Raw genomic sequence first — 22872 nt, forward strand, 5'->3', positions numbered from 1 at the left:
TGGGCTTGTTGTGTAACCGTGGGACTGATCACAGATTGACAGCTGACACCAGCTCCTCATTGGTCCAGTGTGGCTCCACCCCTCGATCACCGCTGCACAGACTCTGGCTCCAGATGACGACAAAAGTACAAGATGGCGGCGACCACATCAGGGGTGTTATGAGATCGGCCTGGAATCATCAGTCAGTTTGCTCGAGATCTATAACCAACAAACCAACCACAGAGCGGAGACCAGCCTCTTTCTAAGATGCACAATGTGAACTATAGTTTTGGTCAATTTGTTTTGTCCACTAATGTGTTTACCTGTTGACTGAAGACGTCTCTGAACTTCTAAACAACTTGGGACAGAGAAGCTACCACCTGCCTCTTCTCAAGGCCCAGACTTGTTTTGGGATATTTCGGCCACATTTGCTATTTTACAAATGGGCAACATTAGGCTCACATCTGAAAAAGACCACAGGAGCCGCATCATTGCCTGAAGTGGCCCACATCTGTATGTTATAACATTAAAATATCGTCAGTCAGTCAATTAGCCAGTTAGTTAGTTAGGTTTGTTGTTAATTAGTGTTATTAATGTGTAGGCCTTCTGTTTGCTAATTGTCAAGTGTACTAAAGGACATCATTTGTTAAGGTGAATGTTCAGTCCACATAAATTAACAGCAACAATATAAGAAAAAAGGAAATCTCATTTAGTAATTATTAGATTTTAGTTTTTACTGTTGTCCTACTGCGGATGGTGCGTCTGCCACATCACAACACGACCTTTAGGGTCAACAACCCTAATACTTGAAGTCGTTTCAATTCTATTTTATTTATACATGATTTATACATGATCTCAAGGCTCTTTGGATAATAAGGTGGAGAACTTACAATATCACAGAGAAACCAAAACAAGCAGCAACAACTGAGGAGAGAAAACATTTTTAATCTTTACACAGAAGTTTATTTAGTTTGTTTTGAGCACAAAGTTAAAAGCAGCAGCAGAACTCCTGTAGATGAATGAATGAGTCTCTCCTCATGTTGTTGTTCAGGGTGTCTGTTGATGCAGGAGCCTCTTCCTCTTCCTCTTCCTCTTCCTCCACCAGCAGATGCAGCAGGTGACGTGATCACGTGACCTGGAAGCAGAAATAAAGTGGGTTCATGAGAATCACAACAATAAGAGTCACTAACAGAATAAAAACACGAGGTTGTGAACACAGCCGGTTCCTCGCGGGAGCTGCCGCCGGTGAAAGCCCGTGAATCAGCTCCGTGTGTCGGCTCCGTGCGTGTGTTTCCGGGTGACAGGAGGCTGGTGCTCCGGTGCTTCCTCCCAGCCAGCGTCACTCTGCTCAGCCGCCTCTCCCCCTCCTCTGCTCGGCTCCGCTCAGCCTCAGCAGCCGCCGCCGGACACCGGGACACCGACCGCTTACTGACCGCGACACGTCCGTCGTTGATGCCGTGCAGCTGAGACCCGAGCCGGGGGCAGCGGGCAGGAGTCATGGCAGCGTCGCTTCTCTCCGAGACCGACATCAGGCACCGGTCCATGGCGGAGGAGGATCCGAACGGGAATGAGCACGGGGCGGCCGCACGCAGCGCGGCGCCCCGCTGGGGACCGCAGCACGCCGGGGCTCGACAGCTGGCGAGGCTCTACTCTCCCGGTGAGGATGGTGGTGGTGGGGGGGTGGTACCAGAGCTGGAGACAGAGGCCGAACATCAGCCACAGTGCGACATGATGATGAGGAGGAGGAGGAGGATGAAGTTTATGATGAAGATGATGAGGAGGAGGATGAGGATGAGGATGAGGAGGAGGATGATGATTATGATGAGAATGATGATGAAGAAGAAGATGATAATGAGGATGGTGATAAAGATGAGGAGGAAGAGGATGAGGATGCTGATTAGGTTGATGATGTTTATGGTGATGATGAAGAAGTTGATGAGGAGGAGGATGAAGATGATGAGGATGAAGTTTATGATGAACATGATGATGATGAGAAGGAGGATGATGAAGAAGAAGATGATAAAGATGAGGAGGAGGAGGATAATGATGAGGATGAGGATGCTGATTAGGTTGAAGATGATTATGATTATGGTGATGATGAAGAAGTTGATGATGAGGATGATGATGATAATGATGAAGATGATGTGATGAAGATGAGGATAAGGAGGAATATGATGATGATTAGAAGAAGGATTATGATGAGGAGGAGGATGAGGATGATGATCATGATGTTGAAGATGATGAGGATGAGGATGCTGATGAAGATGAGGATTATGATGATGACACAGTGCTAACACCGATGCTACAGGCTAACTTAGCAGTGATATTTGGTTCTTTTGCTGCAACACAACAGACTCCATGCTGCTACTGAACCTGCTGTGATTTGTTGCCGTGTGTGTGTAAAGGCGTGAGGCCAACACACAGTGTCCGACCAAATGTGGACAAAGGCCGTATCTCAAAGTGAAAACACCAGTCTCAATGGGTTTTTAATGCTAGAAGAGGATAAACCCTTAACTCAGAGTGGGCGTCCATTGAAAACTGAAGCCATGTTCCTCTGTAAACATGAGGTCAAGACAGTAAAGGGTCATTCAGTGTCAAATCTTTGCTCTTAAGTCAAGCAAAGACACAGGTGCTGCATTAAAATCTCTGAAGGAGCCGAAGTTAAACAATAACATAAGATCTAGTGTGATGATGTCCTGAGTCAAGTTCACATGTGAGGTTAATGTATTAAAGTTTTATTCCTTTTACGTAGCAAATGAATAAACATGATCTGTTACGAGTGACACACACACACACACACACACACACACACACACACACACACACACACACACTTTATAAAGATATGTTTACTCTACATGAAGCACTGGAGGGTTCTTAGAAAACCCCCAGATGATGTGAATATCTCTCCCACAAGTTCCCCATTATGATATGAAAGTCACCTTCTATACAGCTGGAATACCCCCTAAACATTAGGGCCTTTAAAGTCCAGTCAAGTAGACATGTGTTTAAAATGCCCCCAGCATGAAAACCCTTGAAGCCAAACACCTGAGGTAAAGGCCTCGGCTCCTGCAGGATTGATGGGTACGTTTTCTAGATGCTAGTGAAGCTGTTCAGCCTGGGTCGGCTTTTAGTCCGAGGACAAAATCAATATCCGTGACACAGTCGACAGCAGTAATCCTCAGATCCGGTCCTCGGGGTCCGGAGGACTGCTGGTTTTCTTTTTCGCTGCTAGTTTAAATTCACCTGGCGTCCAGGTCTAAATACATCTCTGATTAAGCGTCGAGAATGAAAACCGCCCGGTAGAATAAAACACAAGCAGCAGTCTGGACCCTGGAGACTAAATTTCAGGACCGGCTACAAATACTTTGATAAAATGACAGTGGTTGTTGTTGTGGAACAGAATCGTCTTCCTCCATCACAACAAAGCTTCTGTGTCACGACCCTGAGGCCACATGTAATTGTGTGCGTCGTGGTTTCCCATCAGCTGCACCTCTCCTGCTGCTCTCGTTGGTTTGAGTCGTCATCTTTTCTTAACCACTGTTTTCAGGTTTTTAGAGTTTTGATCTGTAAAAACACACGACACAGTTTGTTGCACATCTCCCAGTACTTGTTGTCTTTCATTTGAAAAAGTTTAAAGAGAGTAAATATTGGGAGAAGAATGAAGTCGTTTCGTGTGTGTAGCTGCGTCGACTCTGCCGCGGTGACGGGAAGCACATTGTGCCTCAGACCTTAGCAGAGAAAACCTGTCTTACCAGTTGTGCATCAAGCTGGACTGGGCCACATTTCTGCCCGACCATCTGCCCTGCTTCTCACTTCACTGCGCATTTTAATTGCCTCTAGTGGAGCCATGTTGGCCACTTGTTAACACTTCCTAAAATAGGAGCGATGCTCAGCGAGAGGAGAGAGGTCTGCACAACACGTTGCTGTGAGGTTCACGTGAGGGAACCACGCGTTTCACCAGGTTGGGGGTTTCAATCCGAAGCCGTCACAGCACCGAGAGTGTTCCTATTCACAAACCACTGATGCTGGCAGTGAACGCACCTCGACACACTGAGAGCATCTTCTGACCTGAACTTTATTTTCACTTAATGTCAGTGAACACCTCACTGGAAGCTGGTGACACTGGGAGTAAAGAAGTCACCTTTGTCATTAATGGTATCGGATTTACACTAGAGAGACGACCATCTCCACTCTGGCATGTGTAAACGGATGAGCTTGCATACGTGCACACACACACAAACAGGCACACACACACAAACAGACACACACAGACACACACACACACACATGCAAGCTCTCAATAGATTATTCATATCAATATACGGATGCGAGCTGATGATGAGAAGTCAGAGAAACAACAAACGTGTGATCTCATTTATTCATAGATCAGTGTTTGTATTAACACTGGTTAAAGGTGAAACAAACTTCAGGGATGTCAAATATTACCGTTTATTAAAAAAGTTGTCAACTAGTGTTTATTTTATATTATCGTACAGTTTATAAACTAATATGAATCATCACTTTTTATCATCTTTAGAAAAATCACTGCCAGGATGTCGCGAATTAGAATTTTTTTTATTTCAACAATTAATGCAAAGAATAATTCAATCCACTTGAAATTTGCAAGACTTTGCAATTTTGTCCCATCGCGACACCTCATCCGAGCGGCTCCTGATTTGAGCGCTGCTCCAGGTGTCTCTCTGTGTGGAGACCGTCCTGTGTCTGTGTTGGTTTTCTTTGGTTCCTCCTCCTCCTTCCCATAGTCCAACACATGCAGATTTGAGGTCAGATTATTTGAATGGTTGTTTGTCTCTATTTGTTTGTCCTGTGATGCGCTGGTGACCTGTCGTCTTGCTCCATGTCAGCTGGGATTGGCTCCCCCCCCCCTGCGACCCGCACAAGGATAAACTGTAAAGATGATGGATGGATGGACGACAGCTTTCCCACAGATTTAATCGCGCTGATTCATCATCATTAGTAAAATTTCACATTAAACCATCGGTTGGACATGGCAACTCTAACCTCCAAAACAATAAAATCAATAATAACAAATAATACAAATATAATTAAAGAAATATTTGATCATTAAAATGTACAAAAGGAGGAAGAGAAGAGTTTATTAGACGGACGTGTGGTGTGAAGCCGTGTCGTGTTTGCCGGTCTGTTGTCGTTGTTGAGTCTTGTGCCGCTGATGGTTAAGAGGATCACAGACATTTGAGGTCCTGACTCTTCATCCCCCGTCACGTCGTGGTCACGGAGCTTAGTTATCACACTGACTCTGGGTAAAAATAGCCCAGACGAGGCCGTGACATCGGCCACATTCTGACGCAACACAAACTGCTGCGTTACACAAAAACTAGTCAGCGGTGAAGTTCACACTCGGTCACTGAACCTCAAGTGTTGATTGTACATCAACTGCAAATTGTTGTAGTTGACTTTAAAAGAGTATTTCCTCTGAGTAAAGTTCTCAGTGCTGCGGTCTCACTTCCAGAGAGACGTCAAGGAGAAGATGACTCGAGGACAAATCTCACTTCATGTACTGGTCCATGTTTTTATACTGCGTGTTCACCAAGTGAATCATGATCCTGTAGGAATTCATTTAAATCTGAATCTCCCTGTTTCTATGTACTGGGAAAAGTGATGGAGAGTAAACGTGGGAAACTCGGTTAAGTGACGTCTGATGAACAATGAGAAACAAACAGTGAAACTCAACCAAGAATACAAAGAATGAAATATCACAATAAAATGTAACCTGCAGGACTGTGGCTCAGTGACTTCGATATTAACACTGTCCTGCTTAGTTCGAGTAATAATAATAATAATAATAAACTTTATCATTTGCATTCCATAATTAAAGACTAATTCAAAGTACTTTTATTTTGTAGCATCTGACTTAATTGTCCAGAAAATATATTTTAAAAACAGAATAAAGCTTTTTTTATTTAGACTGATTCCACATGAAAACTAGTTTTTGCAAAAGTTCGATCTCAGCCCGAACTGACACTACAACATGAGAACAAATATTCCTAAATAAATGCCGGGGGAATCAGTTTTAGGCTTCAATGAAGTAGAGGGGATTAACAATATTAGTCTCCTAGTAGGACATAACACTTTTAGTCTAGAATCAAGTTTAGCTTTTGCTTTATGCCAGGTTTTTTTTTTTTCAATTAAGAAATTACACACACTTACAGATATAGTTTCCCAAATAAGACCCATTAATTATTCTCAGGGAAAACTGTGAAAATGTAAAAAAAAAAACGTTGTTAAAGAAAGCGGGGGGGAATCCTGTATCCATCCTTTTGTCCGGAGCCGTGTCAAAGTTAAATGAGTAATTTCATGTTCCTTCCTTCCAGCAAGTTTTGTGGAAGTCTGTGCTGTAGTTTTAACGTAAAACAAATAAATAAATAGGGTGAAATAAAACAAATTAAATAAATAAAACATGTGTCTCATAATTCATCGAGTATTTAATCTTCAACAAGTTAAAATATGTCCAAATAATAATAACAGAGATCTCGAGACAACAGTGGGTTGTTGAGGCCGCTGCTTTTTATTTTCAATATTTTGCATTTGTCCAAGTGTCACAAATCTGCAGTGAGGGACAATGGCAGCTGTCAACTAGGATCCAGTCAAATGTCACATTGGATAAACTCTCTCGCCATGAAAACATGTAACGAGAGCACGTCTGTGTGCGAGTCTGTGTTTTCACCAGGTAAATCTCCAAATGACTTCCAAGCTTTCCCTTATTTCAGCCAAAGGGCACAGCGGGCTGCAAGTGGAAGAAATGCTCAGCAACGCTAACAATGCTGCCGAGCAATTTTACGAAAAACTTAAAAGCCCGAATGTTTCCCACATGCTGACAAGTGTCTGTTAAAGAAAAATAAACAGCAAAAATTCAAAATGTCAAAGTGTCCATTTAAAGGGACGGCACGCTGTTATGTGCTTAGTTGTTTGGGTCCGGTTCAGCGGCGGCAGGAGGTAAATCTAAATAGCAGTTTGGCTTGTTAGAGTTTGAAGAAGTTAGATGAGGCGTTGGCAGAGCTCCACCGAGCCAAACATGGGCTCATTACAGCAGAGCTGCCACGGACAAACAGCTGGAAGCATCTCTCTCCTCCTCCGTTTGTGCATCTCTCCATCTCTCTCTATTCAGCCCGTCGTCCCTCCTCGGTCCTCCCATATGTCTGAAGTGTCACGGTCCGCTGACTGCCTCTCCTCTTCCTCTTCCTCCCCTCTCCTCTTCCTCATCCTCTCTCTTCTTCCTCCGCCTCTCCTCTTCCTCATCCTCTCTTCCTCATCCTCTCTCTTCTTCCTCTCTTCTCCTCTTCTTCTTCCCTTTTCTCTCCTCTCCTCTTCATCCCTTCTTCCTCTCCTCTTCCTCTTCCATTTTCTCTCCGCTTCTCTTCCTCCACTCTTCATCTCCCTGTTCCTCTCTTCTCATTGCCCTCTCCTCTTCCCTTTTCCCTCCTTTCCTCTTCCCTTCCACTTCCTTTTTTCTCTTCTCCTCCTCTTCCTTTTTCTCTCCTCTTCATCCCCTCTCCTACTCCTCTTCCATTCTCTCTCCGCTCCTCTTCGGCCCCCTTTTCCTTGTCCTCTCCTCCTCTTCCTTTTTCTCTTTTTTCCCCTCCTCTTCCTTTTCCTCTTCTCCTCCTCTTCCATTCTCTCTCTGCTCCTCTTCCTCTCTACTCCTCTCTATTTTTACAGGCGATTTTACAGTTTAACCACAAACTTTACAAAAGATATAATAAGTTATATAAATATATAAAATGTTATTTATTCTAAAGTAAACATTTATTCAAAATAAGTTTTCATAACGGTGTGTATTAATATGGAACCAGTGAGTCTCTGTTGAATCTTACAACACAGATTCATTGAGTTTAATTTTCCTTCCACCAGAGAATTGTTTAAAGCTTTTCACCCAGAGGCTGCAGCCTTGATGTGATGGAACAGGAACAGGACAAGGTCACCGACAGAGGTCGAGTCTGAAGGTGTGAAGAAAGTTAACAAAGCACGAGGCTACATTTATCATATCAATCCTAAAACTGTTGTATATGTCCTCAAACTACTGAACATGCACATGTACTTTATCATTAAGAATTTTAACTAATAGTTTAATTTATAATTTGAAACAAACCTTGTTCATAGTTTAAAATACTGGTTACATAACTTATGATTTAATGTGTAACATTTTTGTAAGAATAAATGGTTTCATTTCCTCCAGTATAAAGTTTGTTTTTATTACCTTTTCTCTGTTAACAGATTTATGCAAAAACTACTGAACCAGTTTAGGTGAAACTTGGTTGAAGGAAGAAAAAATTAAATGAAAATTCATTTTTTAACCTGGGTCCTATGTTTGATAAATAATGTAAATTAATAAATGGTGCGAGTGAGCGAGACTTGTGTATTGTTGCCATTCTTTAAATATTTGTTCACTTTCTTTAACATTGTGAGATGGAGTGTTTGCCTCGACCGAGGAATTCACTCCAAGTTTACACCTATTTTCCAAGGAAGCAGAAAGATGTGTTTTAATCTCAGTGAAGAAATAGTTGTGTGCACGTGCTCAAGGAAAAGTCAGTCTCTCTCTCTCTCTCTCTCTCTCTCTCTCTCTCTCTCTCTCTCTCTCTCACACACACACTGACAGACTCCCTGAACTGCTGACCCCGGGGTCATAAAGGTCAGGGGTCAGAAACCATCTGAGCTTGTGTGTTTGGCCCTGAGATTCATGTGAGCTGTACTTGACTTTGACCTGTGTGTGTCTGTGTGTGACCTCAGTGTGTGTGTGACCAGTGTCGAGGATCAGAGTACAGTCAGCAGAATCAGATCATTAAACATTTGCCTCAAGCACAAATCTTTACATATATAAAATGTTCCTATCGATCACACTGGCTTTTTGTTGGGCCCCGACTCTTTTCCACTTATGTTACTTCGCCCTCATGCAATCACATTAAAAACATAATTTGTCTTTTATCAGATATCAAAACATATAGATCCTCAGCCCAACACACAGTTGTGTTGCTAGGCAACATGCAGCTAAACAGGAAGAAGTCATTGTAATTTGAAATCAGACGAAAATACATTTCACCAAGTCACACATCAGCCAATAGGAGTTGAGAAAAGATGTGAATCCTACATGATCAAAATTATCTGTGCAAATTATCTTACTATTAAGTTATAATTCTTAGTTATTATTACTATTAAACATCAATATTTCCCTTTGGTTGTTGGTTGGATAACATCAACCCTTTATCTTTATCTTTAGCTTCATCATCGCTGTCTTCACTCTCAGTTTAACACTGACACATTGAGTTACAGCTGCATGCAAATGACGTGAGCCATTTAAAAATTAGTTTTAATAAAAGTACTTTTTATAAATTAAGAAAAATATGAGAATTCAACCTTATTGTGACGATGAATCATCAGTAAACTTATTCCTGAAATTAAAGTTGAACAAACTGTAACTGAAACATTTGCTTGTAGCAAGTCAGGAGGCGCCGGTTGTTTTTATATTTAATTATAATTAATATAATGCATATAATTTATCTTAACACACAGACAAAGATAACGCACAAAACACACATCAACGATATGCACACACACACACACACACACACACACACAGTCCATCTATGGCTGTAGGCGAGCCTTCAGGCAGGATTTTACTATTGACCTTGACCAACGTCAACAGAGGAACAGTGAAAGCTGTGCATTTTCAGAGATGAGCTGTGTGTGTGTGTGTGTGTGTGTGTGTGTGTGTGTGTGTGTGTGTGTGTGTGTGTGTGTGTGTGTGTGTGTGTGTGTGTGTGTGTGTGTGTGTGTGTGTGTGTGTGTGTGTAATTATCCTTATGAGGGCCACAGATGAATATGGTGCTAGCAGAAAGCCCAGGAGATGACGGGATGGCGTACAACACACACACACACTCACACACAGACACAAAGGAACACACACATGATGGGATCTGTCCATCCTCTTTTTTTTGTGTCTCCGCGGGGGAGAGAGGCTGGAGCAGGGCCGACTTACACTGGCTCTCATGTGGGAGAAAATGTCTGTGTGTGTGTGTGTGTGTGTGTGTGTGTGTGTTATTGTGCCTGGATATATGCATCTGTTTGTCTACATGCATGTGTGAGTCTGTGTGTTAGTGTGTTTGTGTGTGAGCCATTGTGTTGGTATGCCGTTATTGAATCTCATTTGCCACATTCCTCTCTTTGTTGCTGTTGAATCTAGAGGGTAATGGATTTATTACATTTGTCTGGGAGGATTGTGTGTGTGTGTGTGTGTGTGTGTGTGTGTGTGTGTGTGTGTGTGTGTGTGTGTGTGTGTGTGTGTGTGTGTGTGTGTGTGCGCATCCACATAAGGACATACAAGTTGTGCTTTTGTCTGTGTATCATTTCTTCATCAGTGGTAGGTGTACTTTTCGTTTGTGTTGGTTTTGTGTGTGTGACAGTGAGTGTGTGGGCGAGTATGTTTTGCATGCGTCCCTGTGTTGTGTGTCTGTGTGTGTGTGTGTGTGTGTGTGTGTGTGTCTCAGGTTCTGCGGTCCACTGAGATCACATGAAAGGAAAGCGGCCTGTGACTGATCCACTTCTGAACAGGGGAATTCGACCTCCCCTGTCTCTCCCCCCTTCTCTCCCTCTCCCTCTCCCTCTTTGTGTCTCTACTCTCTCTCTCTCTCTCTCCCCCTTTCTTTCCTTTTTACTGTCATTCCCTCTCAGTGTCTCTCTCTCCCTCGTCTCTCTGTCTCCCCCCTTTTCCACTCTCTTTCTCTCTGAGCATGTGACCCACTTTTACCACCCACATCACTCTCTCCCTCCCTCCCTCCCTCCCTCTCTCCCTCCCCAGGTCCCATCTGAAGACAGTCTGCTGAGAGCAAACCGGGGGGACACGGAACGACAGAGCGAGAGAATCAAAGAGCAGCAGAGCTGTGTGCACACGGCTCGTACATACATTACCACCCTCTGTGATTTGTTGTCTAACGTGTTGGCAGTCTTTACATCAGCGTGAGTAAGTGTTTGTAAATGGAGTTTAGGCCTCAGACGTGCGAAGGCGTGGTCGCGGCGCGGCGGCAGCTCGGACTCGGCCTTTGAGCCACCGTCAGTGTGTGAGCTTCTTTTTGTCAAAGGCTCTGTAGGTGGGATTTCAACGTGCACGCTCCCTTTGTCGTTTGCCTGTTGTTTTGTGTTCTCGCCTTTGGTTTTGTCCCTCGCTGTGTGTACGTGCACTTGATTGGTCCAAATCTATACAAGATATATTCTTATTCTTTACCACTTAACCATGGGAATGTGTCCTTGGTGGTTGAGACATATCAAGAGCTTCTGGTTGTGTACATTGGCTCAGCACAAGAGCGACAGGTCCTGTACATATTTTATATATGTAATACTATTTCACCAGCGAGGACCACGCCCCAACAATATGTGATTAGAATGGGAAGTGATCAATTGGACGTTGAGGGAAGGGATTGAGGTGAAGATGATTGAATGATGGATTCACTAGTGAGCAGAAGAAGGGAGGCTTCTGTGTGTTGATCAGACCAGTGATGGACTGGTGATCACTCCAGCGTGACCCTCAAAGGATACACAGATTAGATAATGGATCAGTTAACAGTAAACACTTTATTTTAAAAAGGGATGTGTCCCAAAACTCTGCTTCTGTTGTGGATCAGTTTATCCTTCAACAAAAAGAGGTTGAACAAAAGTCGATGGTACATCTCTCCGTTCTCTCTGTGATGACGACTTGCTGGTGCATGGTCATTGGTCAACTCCAGATATTTAAATGAACCGATCGATGTTTGAACTGGATGACCTCGTGCCCTGTGACCGCTGCTCCCGCTCCGACCATGAGCCAATCAAATAAAAGCAAATCAATGGCTCTTTCTCAGAAATCGTCCTGACTGGCTGCCGGTCACACAAAGCATCAGAGCTTCTGTTTGATGAGATGCAAGCTGCAGTAAAAACATCTGGCCTTGACCCTGCATGGCCTTTATTTTTATTTGTCATGGCTGTGGCTGAGGGGGTCGAGTAGAGTAGTCGTCTAACCAGAAGGTCGGTGGTTCGATACCAGTCTTCCCTATTCTGTACGCCAATGTGTCCTTGGGCAAGATACTAAACCCCAAAAATACTTTGAAGAACCATTTTCAATAAACTGAAATCCCAGATTTTAAGGAAATTGTTAAATCTCCTCTGGCTCCAGTTTTTTTGTGGATAAAGGACCGAAATGGAAAAAGGAGGAACAGATGTGATCTGATCTCTAGTTGGATCAGAGCGGAGAAGGTTTTAGAGGATTCACAGATTTGAGTCTGTCTCACTGTCTCTGCAGATTTAGAGATGTTTTCTGAATGGGGAGCAGCAGATATGAAGGAAATGTAACTGCTTCACAAAGTTGATGTTTGTGTCGTATGAAAACAAAACTGCTTTGATTGTCAGACCCGATCAGACAGTGTTGACATGGGGATATTTGTTTTGTGTGTATTTGTAGTTAATATAGGTTAAACTTGGTCTCTTTCATATTCCACTTCCTCGCCTTGCTTCCTTGTTACCTGACAAACAGCAGAGATAGTTAATGGGGTCTACTTTCTGTCTCCCCTCTCCATTAGGCCATTAGTATTCAGGATGTGTTGCCTGCCTGCCTGCTGCCCGCCACTCATTCCCCAGATAGCGAATCAGCCGGCGTTGATTAATTTCAGCCTATTAGCACCCCTCGTTCCCCTCCCCCGGCTCCGCCCAGGTTAAATCCCCATGCACACACGCGTGCACGCTCGCAGGCGGGGGGTGCTGCTGGGTGAGCGATGGCAGAGAGGTTGCCAGGGAGCCAGTTGTTGTCAGAACGATATTAATGAGTGCGCTGCTCTGGTCCTGAGTGTGTGTGTCTGTGTGTGTGTGTGTGATTTTAAGTGTACAGTTTTAATTTTGGTGTTTGTATGCCAAGTGAAGGCAGCTTGGGTGTGTGTGCACTGTAGAATGTGTGTGTGTGTGTGTGTGTGTGTGTGTGTGTGTGTGTGTGTGTGTGTGTGTGTGTGTGTGTGTGTGTGTGTGTGTGTGTGTGTGTGTGTGTGTGTGTGTGTGTGTGTGTGTGTGTGTGTGTGTTCAAACATGATGGCCTATGTCCGTTCATACATACATACTTGTAGAGGCTGTTTTTGTGTGTCTGTAGCTGTATGTGATATCCAGCAATGCCATGGCCTGAGGGACAACGGCTTATGTGAGTGTGACTGTGTGTGTTTGTGTGAGTGAGTGTGTGTGTGAGTGTGAGTGTGTGTGTGTGTGTGTGTTTGCGCTCTGTGGAGGCCTGTCCTAGTTTCCTTCCCCTCACCAGGGAGCCGGAGGATCCAAGGACTGACGCACATCACCTGACAGCCGCCCCACTGCTCCACGGCCCTGCAACGTGTGTGTGTTTGTGTGTGTGTGTGTGTGTGTGTGTGTGTGTGTGTGTGTGTGTGTGTGTGTGTGTGTGTGTGTGTGTGTGTGTGTGTGTGTGTGTACGTGACAGAGATGGAGTGTCTGAATTTGTGTATGTGTCAGAGGATGTGTGCGCGTAATAGAGAGAGATGCGAGAATGTGTTAGGAAATCCATCAGTGGAGGCATCATTGTGTGTGTGTGTGTGTGTGTGTGTGTGTGTGTGTGTGTGTGTGTGTGTGTGTGTGTGTGTGTGTGTGTGTGTGTGTGTGTGTGTGTGTGTGTGTGTGTGTGTGTGTGTGTGAGTGTGTGTGAGTGTGTGCAGACGCAGAGAGAGTTGGGAGAAAGTGAATTGTGGTGCACTGATCCTTTAAGTTGTGTGTCTGTGTGTGTCTGTGTGTTATGCACCTTGGGGTATAGTAGAGAAAATGGTGTCACATGAAGCTTGTAGACAACAGTTAACCTCAATATGGACGGAGGCCGTGTGGAATGAAACACGTTACCTGAGCTGTAAACACATGAAGTCACTTTACTCGACTGTCGTCTTTGTACTGTAAACATGTTGTGACGCAACAGGACTGAACTAAATGCAACTAATGACTGTTTCCTTTAGGCCGTCGTAGAATTTGAAAATGCTCGTATAGAGATGTCCTCGAGAAAAACCAGAAGAGTTCAACCTGTAGCTTCTCCTCAGGGCAGAGGATGCTCGTGATTTATGTATTTTTATGTTGTATGAGGAGCAAATTGAAACCAAGCTCATGTGTGTTTGATGTAATCTGGGAAATCAGGGGAACCACCAATCAAGAGAGTAGACGCACAAAAAGGCCTTGATCTGATGCAGTGTCACACAGCTGCTGCCTAAGAAGCAACTTTCACACAAGTTCCTTTAAACTTTACATAAATAAAATAACTGTTTTTTGTAGCAGCATCACATCGACTAAAAAGATCTTAAACAAAAACCCTATATCATATTTTGTCTCGTCCAACTACTTTCACGAGCAGAATCAATACGTCTTTTCCTTCGAGCTGAACTTCAGTCTCCTCCTGAATCCACCGTCTCTTCCCAACTTTGATTCTGTCTATTTTTAGAAGGTGAAGGGTCACACCCGATGATTCGTGAAATATCCATAATCCCATATTTAAAATCTCCCGTTTGCCCACTGGGGTCCATTCCTTAGGAGAGGCTGATAGCATATTCATAGTCGCACCGAGTCTATAGGCGCACACACTCGCAGGCCTGTGTGCTTTATTAAAAAAAAAGCTGCCATGAATATCTTATAGGCTGCTAATGCTATGTGATACATGAGGATCTGAACACATTAATGTTTTAAAAGCACATTAGACTGGCAAAGACGGAGGGATTAGGAGAAGGGGAGGAAGGAGGTGAGGGAATTAGAGAGGGAGAACAAAAGAAAGTGACGGAAACGTAACGACGGTCGTTCGTTCATATTTGTTTGTGAGAGACACTGACGCACGTTTCCTGCTTTTGCTGACGAGTCAGACAAGAGAGGGACATTTAAAAGAAGTGAAAGCTCGTGAAGACGTCAGGAAAGTTATAGATCTATAGATCAGGCATCTCGTGTGTGTGTGTGTCTGTGTGTGTGTATATTCAATAATTCAGTATCTTTAATCTTCGGCGCTGTGCAGCTGAAACGTTGAGTTGACCCTCGCAGCTCCGTCTCGTAATATCGCTGATGTGTGAATTTATAGTGAGAGTAGTTAGAGTCAGTTCATCTCCCTCTGTCCTTCACTTCATACTGCTGACCTGTGAGTTCAGGCTCGTCCCTGCAGGGGCCTGTTCCTGCCACCTGAAACTGTGTGTGTGTCTGTGTGTGTCTGTGTGTGTGTCTGTGTGTGTGTGTGTCCAGGGTGTTAATATGTGATCAGTCAGATGAAGACAAGTGTACTCCAGGCTGCAGGGTCACGACCTCTCATATGTGAAACACCAATGCTGACGCAGCACCACACAACACACACACACACACACACACACACACACACACACACACACACACACGTTGTGTCTAAAAGGGCCATTGACCCCTGATAAGTGACTTGTTCTCCCAGTGGGTGCAGGGACCTCACCCAGTTCATTAATGCAACACGTCAGAGCCAAACTCCCTCAACTTCTCATCGTTTCCAATGTCCTCCTCTTCTTCCTCTTCTTCTTCTTCTTCTTCTTCTTCTTCTTCTTCTTCTTCTTCTTCTTCTTCTTCTTCTTCTTCTTCTAATCCTCTCCCTCTCTTCGTCCTCTCCTAAATGTCATATTTCCTGTTCTTGTCCTGTCCAGGTAAGCGGCTCCAGGAGGTGGTGTGTGTGGTTCTGTGTCTCCTCCTCTTCCTCATCAACCTCTCGTTCCTCCTCCTCCACTTCTCCACCGTCCACATCCACCGGATCGTCCTGGGCATCGGTGAGATGAGTCAGACTGTGACGGTAGAAACGTTAGCATGCTAAGATGCTAAAGATAAAGATATGACTTTAAAACTTCACATTTCGTATTAGACATTTGCTTAATTAAATGTATATTTTTAAATGAATATTCAAAAAAATATTGTTTCTATACACTTGAGGTTTTTCTAACACTTTTTGTCAAATTTAATTTTGCTTACACATCTCATAGCAGCATATGTTACCGCTCTTTTTGTTTTTCCTGTCTGTGTTTGTGTGCCAGTCCTCGGGATAGTGACGGCAGACTTTGCGTCGGGGATGGTCCACTGGGGGGCCGACACCTGGGGATCTGTGGACATCCCTGTTATTGGCAAGGTGAGCAAACAAAAGCACTGCAATACACAGCCTGTTGTCATTTCTCATCACTTCACTACAAAGTGAATCCTCCTTTTTCCTCACTTTCCTCCCTGAAATCCTCGTTTGGCCAAAAAACCTAATTTGCTTATTGATACGAGCACCAGTGGACATTTTGGGGCTAATGTAAAAAATCTATTGTGCTGGTTTCAGATGTTATTAGACTGTTCAGCTATTTGAGTTCCATCGGCCACTTTGAATAACAGAACGTTTATATGGCTGCTTGTGTGTTCTGCACGAAATAAACCTTTTCTTACCGCTTGAGATTAAACCTTTTCAGCATATTTCTATTTTTTTTAGGCTTTTCTTTAAACCTTCAATCTTCAAGTAGTTTGGTCGCCACCATGCAAACGCAACAAGTGAGACGTAACTCCACGTTCTTAGAGGAATCATTTATGTAGCTGATTGCATAGACAGAAAATGTATGGATATATTAGAAAAATGATCATTGTCCCCAAAAATATCAAATGTAAAAATATAAAAGTATAAAAGAAGAAGGATAACTATAGTTTCCAAAGCAATTTAGCTGATACAACCTTTTACTATTGCTACTAAAAACGGTAGCGCTAGAATTAAGTGTTTAAAGAATATGAGAAGTTAAACAAAAATAGGAGCAAAAACAGAGTAAATCATGACATGTAAACATTAAGTTCTACAGTGTCAACGGTTGATTAATAAACTGGTGAATTAAAGAAAATTTCTTTCTATATAAAAACACATATTTTACTTTGAATGTGGCTGTATATAATTGGAAAATAATAGTCTGAGATGTTTTATAAGATCTTTCACTTTCTTTAACAATCTGTGTTTTAATGTTAATACCATCTGGTTTATATTCTTGATATGTGTGAATTTAACTTTAACCCAAATAAAGAAGTCGTTAACTTTTGGAGTTGATTAGATTAAGGGGACGGGAAAGAAAAAAAGAAGCTTTCAGTGACCCAGTGAAACATAGACAAGCGAGATGATACTGTTCTGTCCCTGTGTCCCCGTGTCCTCGTGTCCCCGTGTCCCTGTGTCCCCTCTCTCCTGAGGCTGTATCACCATGGCAGCGTGGCGGTTGCACCTTATTCCCTGATGCCTCTGAAGTCGCCGTAGTGACCTGGAAACTAAATGTCACTGTCTCACAGAGGAACGTCCCTGTAGACCATAATGTCCACGGCCCCCCACACAGACCATACACTCCCACACACACACACACACACACACACACACACACACACACTGTGAGTGGCCTCACCTTGAACCTGTCACCGCACAGTGTCAGTGGAAGTGTACATCTGTGTGTGGCGTGTTGAGATGGAGGCACGTGCACTTGCTGTTTGCATTAAAACACATCACCTGCATTAATGAACTCACACATTCCTCCACAGCCAATTAGGGTAAAGGTTGTCCTCGTTTCAGCCAATTAAAATCTGTGTGATCAGGTGCAGCATGCAGATTGGTTCATGTGAACTTTGTTTTGATTAATGAGATGAGGATTTTGTGTGTGTGTGTGAGTGTGTGTGTGTGTGTGTGTTTATGAAATATTCATTGATAATTAGTTGAAACGTTGAAGCAGTTGTTTTGACCCCAATTATAACAAAAGTTATCATTCATGCTGAACCTTTGTAGCATCCGTGTTTGATTAATAATATTATTATACAGGTGAGAAGTTAATTAATTCTTATTTATTTATTTTACAAATGCTCTTTATTGGAATTTAAATACAATAGAACCAAGTGTTTAATTATTTAAACTCACGTGTAATATAATCATATAATTATTTTCATTACAACCAAGTGCCTGTAAAAATACATATATAACAGAAAGATTTAACAATGATTCCTAGAATGTTATTATCAAAATGTAATTGAGGCTTCATATTTTACAATATAACTGTAAACTTTATTATAAAATACTATAAATAACACAAATACAACCAATTATTTAAAATTTGATTTAAGATGATAACCAGAATTGTTTGTGTAAAACGTAAACAAGAGAATATGTATTTTTATATTGTTTATTCTGTAATATCAAAGTTTTCCTATCGCCACATGTCAGCACAGACATGATACCAATTATTAACTGATCAGTTCTCTAAACTGTATTTTAAAGACACAACAACACACATACACATGATCACATATTTCTTAAAGTAGAAATATAAAAGAAAAAACAAGGTGGTCTGATCTAAATAAAGTATTTGTCATAAAACACAGTTCTTTATAGTGATTCTTTACACATTTTATGAAAAGAATACAGTGCATGGGAATGTTAAAGGGGAATAAAGGTCCTCAGTTCACCACATAATCCACATCTGCACCGATATGTGATGGTTTCTTTCCGGGCTCCGGCTCCATCAGGTTAGGTGAACATGTGTTTGGTAGTTTTTTCCTTCTCCTACGTACAAATAAACCAACAAACCAAACCTCCCTGGCTGAGGTAACAATACGAATTTTAAATCTTCCTGTATGTTGAAACACAAACTGACTTGATGAAACACAAAACTTCACTGGTTCTCTTCTTTTTTTTCTCCACTGTTACAAAGTGAAAGCTGCACTAATCACAGGAGGACGCTGGTTTTGTGGGTTTTGTGGTTTTGTCATCACACAGTCGAGGTAAATCCCATCAGTGCGACTCACTTTGACGCTAATTGGCTCCGGTGCCACATCATCGACAGCCTGCTCATTGTGATGGATTCGAACAGTCGATGTCGTGGTACATGTTCTCAGGCTGTGGTCCTTGTGACATCATGTGACCCTGACAGAGTCTGTGAGGACGTGTCTGTTGCTACATCGTGTTATTTAGGTGACAACTCCTTCCTGTACATGCTCGGCACCATCAGCTGCCTGGAAACAATGAATCCTGGAATCCCCGTGTTACTTCTCTGTGTTTGCTGAAGGCTTCTGTGTGGTTTGATGTTTATTTATGATGTGGAATTTTATTGGGGTTCGGGGTAGTTACCGGGACCAAAAGCACAGCGGCAGCCACAGATTTGCATGGTGTGTCGGACGCCGTAGGAGACTTCTAATAAAGACTTTAACTGGAAGAGAAGAATGGACCTTTGCGGAGAACAGAGGGATGACAATGGGCTGGTGGAAAATAAAGTGCGTGTGTGTGTGTGTCTGTGTGTGTGTGTGCATGGAGAGAAAAAAACGAGGCGTGCACGTCCGTTGTTTTTGTGTCTGTGTGGGTTTTGAGAATAAACCAGGCCTGTGCTCCCAGTTAAGGTTTGGTTTGAATATCAAAGACGTGCACGGTGGAGAACACCTGAGGCTAATAGTGGCGGCTGATATGAAGCCAGATGAAACATTTTAAGCCATTTGTGCTTTTTGTGTCACTTGTTTGTTCTGTGGTTTTGTGCTTCTCGCGCATGTTTGTGTACTTTGCTCTCCACTCCCAGTTGCCTTTATTTGTAAAGACCTCTTTAAAGACACCGTCGTTCTATAGACGATGTGTAATGTGGAGGCATCGATGCAGCACGTGCTTTCTGCACATATGGACTCCTGCCCTCAGTGAATCCATCATAATGGGAAACCTCGCAGTCGTAAGGGATCATACAGAATATTTCCAGGAGTGAAGTAGAAGCAGCTGCTCCTGGAAACAGCATTTACTGTCTGTCGCAGTCTGCAGGATCTGAGGGACAGTTTCTTATTGTTTCAGTTTTATCTGCATTTTGATTTTCTGTGTAACGAAAGAACATCGATAGCATCTGAGGTTGGATTCAGGCCGGGGACGATTTTCTTCTCCTTCTTTTATTTGATAATACAATAAAACAGGAAGAGAGTAAGGGGCAGTATCTGGCCAACAGGGAGTCGAACCAGCGACCTGCTGATCAAGGTGTAGGGGGCCTAGTGGGGGTGTGGTAAATAGTCTTTATTTATATAGCGCTTTTCTTGTCTTGAACCCTCACACACATTCATACAGTCTAACCCAGCCACAAGGGGCAATATGGGGCTCAGTGTCTTACCCAGGGAATAGAGGGGCCAGGGATTGAACCACCAATCTGTCTGGTGAGTGAACAACCCGCTCTACCTCCTAAGCCACAGCCAGACACCTTTGTCACATGATGCCGTTACCACAGCTACTAATTAACACACATTTGAATAAGCCCATTAATACAATATTTAGTGGAACGCTACAATGAAATGCCAGGATGTAAGAATCATTAAGATCTTTGCATAAAGCTTTTGACACATGCACCGATTAATATTCAGAAAATCTGCCTAATTCTAACAACAGTTTAATGGATATTTAACTATTGCTCTCCAGCTAATCATTAAAGACAAATATAATTATGGCACATTAACATTATTTCTCATTAGTCCTCCTCTGATGTGACAAATCCCCATAAACACATAAAGATGATTTTGTTCCCATCCAACATCATCTCTGAATATGATCCTGTAGCAAACAGCTAATGTGCTTCATCAGAAACTGGACGACAAAGATTAACTTTGATTTAAACCCATAAACGTCCTTTTCTCTCCAGCCGAACAGAAACTGCAGCTTTAAAAAGTGCATCGTCCCAGTCGTGTTTTTATTCCTCTGCTCCGAGGCTTCGGGCTGTGCTGGGTTTTTGTTCTTCCTCTTTTGTCGTCATCACGTCGTTGAACTTTAATTGACTCAACAAGGATTTCACAGTCCTCTAATGACACCACTTTGAGGACAGAGTCACGCTCATTAGTTCCCAATGACGCTGGATTCACATTGAAATCTGTGCTGATGGTTTAGGGGTAAATGTTTGAAGATCCTTTTTCTCCCTTATTCTGTTTTCCACTCGTCTTTTAAAGGCATCAGCTCTTCTCTCCTCGTGTCAGTTTCCCTCTTTCTTGACTTATCCCACATGTCTCCTTGGAGGCAGCTCTCTAATGAGGCTGATTGCAGCGTTGATGGAGAGTTAATTGAACGACTTAGGCCCGTTTCTTCTGAAAGGCCAGAAGGGGAATTAAGAGCGAGACGAAAGCCCTGGATGGAAAGATTTGGCCAAAAAGAGGCAAACGAAGAGAGAAACCAACAAAAAGTGAGATGGAAAATACAGTAAAAATAATAAAAAACGGTCGGTAGGTCATAAAAAAAAGAAGGGGGTGGAAGGGCGTGTCTGTCCAGCCAGTGGGACAGCGCTGGTTGCCGCGGCGATGGGCGATGTGAGCTGGTGATTAGCGAGTGTCGTGCGAGGCGGGCCGTTAAACGGTGTGGGATTAGAGGACATGCGGCGACCGGTGGCCTGCCGTTAGCTGGGAGCGCCGATGCCCGCCCTGCTCGGCACGACCTCCGCGGCTTAGCCGGCCTTTCATCTGGCTGAGGGCTGTGGCGAGGGGAGGGCGGTGGGGAGAGGGGGCGGTGGGAGAGGGAGGTGGGGGAGAGGGGCGGTGGGGAGGAGGGGAGGGAGGCAGATTAGAACGGAGAAGGGCACATAATTGTGAAGTTGTCAACAGATAGTTTCTGTGTTTGCAGTGGCACCTAGCAGCCGTGTTTGCAGATAGGCGTGTGTAATTGGTTAGAACAGCTAACACGACAATAATGAGTTTTCATGCTGATGTGTCCAAGGCTATGCACACGCACACACACACACACCAAACACACACACATACGTGTACACTGTAGCAGCAAAGATGCAAGACGAATTCTTTTTTCTTGCTTTTTCCACTGAGAGAAATAAATTACCTTTATCCTACTTGTGTGTGTGTGTGTGTTTCTGTTTGTCTTCTTTTGTTCTGGAGATATTCAGATTCAGTCTTTCATTTGAGACCCCCACGCTCTCACAGACAGGTGTCTGCCTCTGCACAGTGCAAGTGGGGTTTGCAACTGTGTGTGTGTGTGTGTGTGTGTGTGTGTTTGATACTCACATTTTTGAGTTTGTGTGAGTGTCTGTGGGTCATTTGTGTGTATGAGTGTGTTTGTGTGAGTCGACTGCTGTTCTGTGGTTTATTAGGATGCTGGATATGAGCTTTGGGGTAGCACAGGATACTGAGCACCCCTGAGTCCGTGTGTGTGTCTGTGTGTGTGTGTCTGTGTGTGTGTGTGTGTTAAGCTGCATTACGGTTTGTAAACAAAGATTTTTTTAGTGTCTGTTTTGTGTTTTGATTTAAAGTGAATTCATATTAAGTTGAAAAAAACTACCAGGGATTTTTTGCTGCTAATTAGACTTCAAAATAAAACTATTATTATTGCATGGCTCATCAAGTATCACACACAGTACAGAATTCAATGTGATTTATACTTAATGAATGAACTAAAGTGCAGACTTTTCTATTTAATTGTCTTTTGTTGGAAGCAGTTTTTTTAATCCTCTCAAAAATAAGCCTCATGATTGGTTAATGAGTTTCCTCCTTTTCAATTTAAAGCAAATGTCCCTGTATCAATGAAAAGTGTTTGAATAACGTCCTTCTCATGTTTGGTTTCATTGTTCTTACAGAAGTGATTGTGATGTTTGATCGACCGTAATGTTTCTTTCTTCTCTCTCTCTCTCTCTCTCTCTCTCTCTCTCTCTCTCTCTCTCTCTCTCTCTCTCTCTCTCTCTCTCTCTCCTCCCTTCAGGCGTTTATTCGACCGTTCCGGGAGCACCACATCGATCCCACCGCCATCACTCGCCACGACTTCATCGAGACCAACGGGGACAACTGCATGATCCCCATCCTGCCACTGACACACATGGCCATCAAGTTCCTCACATACACACCAGGTAGTGCGCCCACACACACACAGACACACACACACAT

General features: G+C 43.2%; 1 protein-coding gene across 1 annotated transcript in view; it reads left to right on the plus strand.

Moving 5' to 3' along the window:
• Positions 1-1139: 1139 nt before the first annotated feature.
• si:ch211-212o1.2 (uncharacterized protein LOC492735 homolog) overlaps positions 1140-22872 on the plus strand; it is a 29390-nt gene continuing 7657 nt past the window's right edge. The window contains exons 1-4 of the mRNA XM_035155928.2: positions 1140-1636; positions 15654-15773; positions 16035-16126; positions 22691-22835. Of these exons, the coding sequence (XP_035011819.1) occupies positions 1477-1636; positions 15654-15773; positions 16035-16126; positions 22691-22835 (517 nt within the window). The 5' untranslated portion in view covers positions 1140-1476. The remainder of the gene's footprint in view (positions 1637-15653; positions 15774-16034; positions 16127-22690; positions 22836-22872) is intronic.

The sequence above is a fragment of the Hippoglossus stenolepis genome, chromosome 5, assembly GCF_022539355.2.
Source record: "Hippoglossus stenolepis isolate QCI-W04-F060 chromosome 5, HSTE1.2, whole genome shotgun sequence".
NCBI classification, from domain to species: Eukaryota; Metazoa; Chordata; class Actinopteri; order Pleuronectiformes; family Pleuronectidae; genus Hippoglossus; species Hippoglossus stenolepis.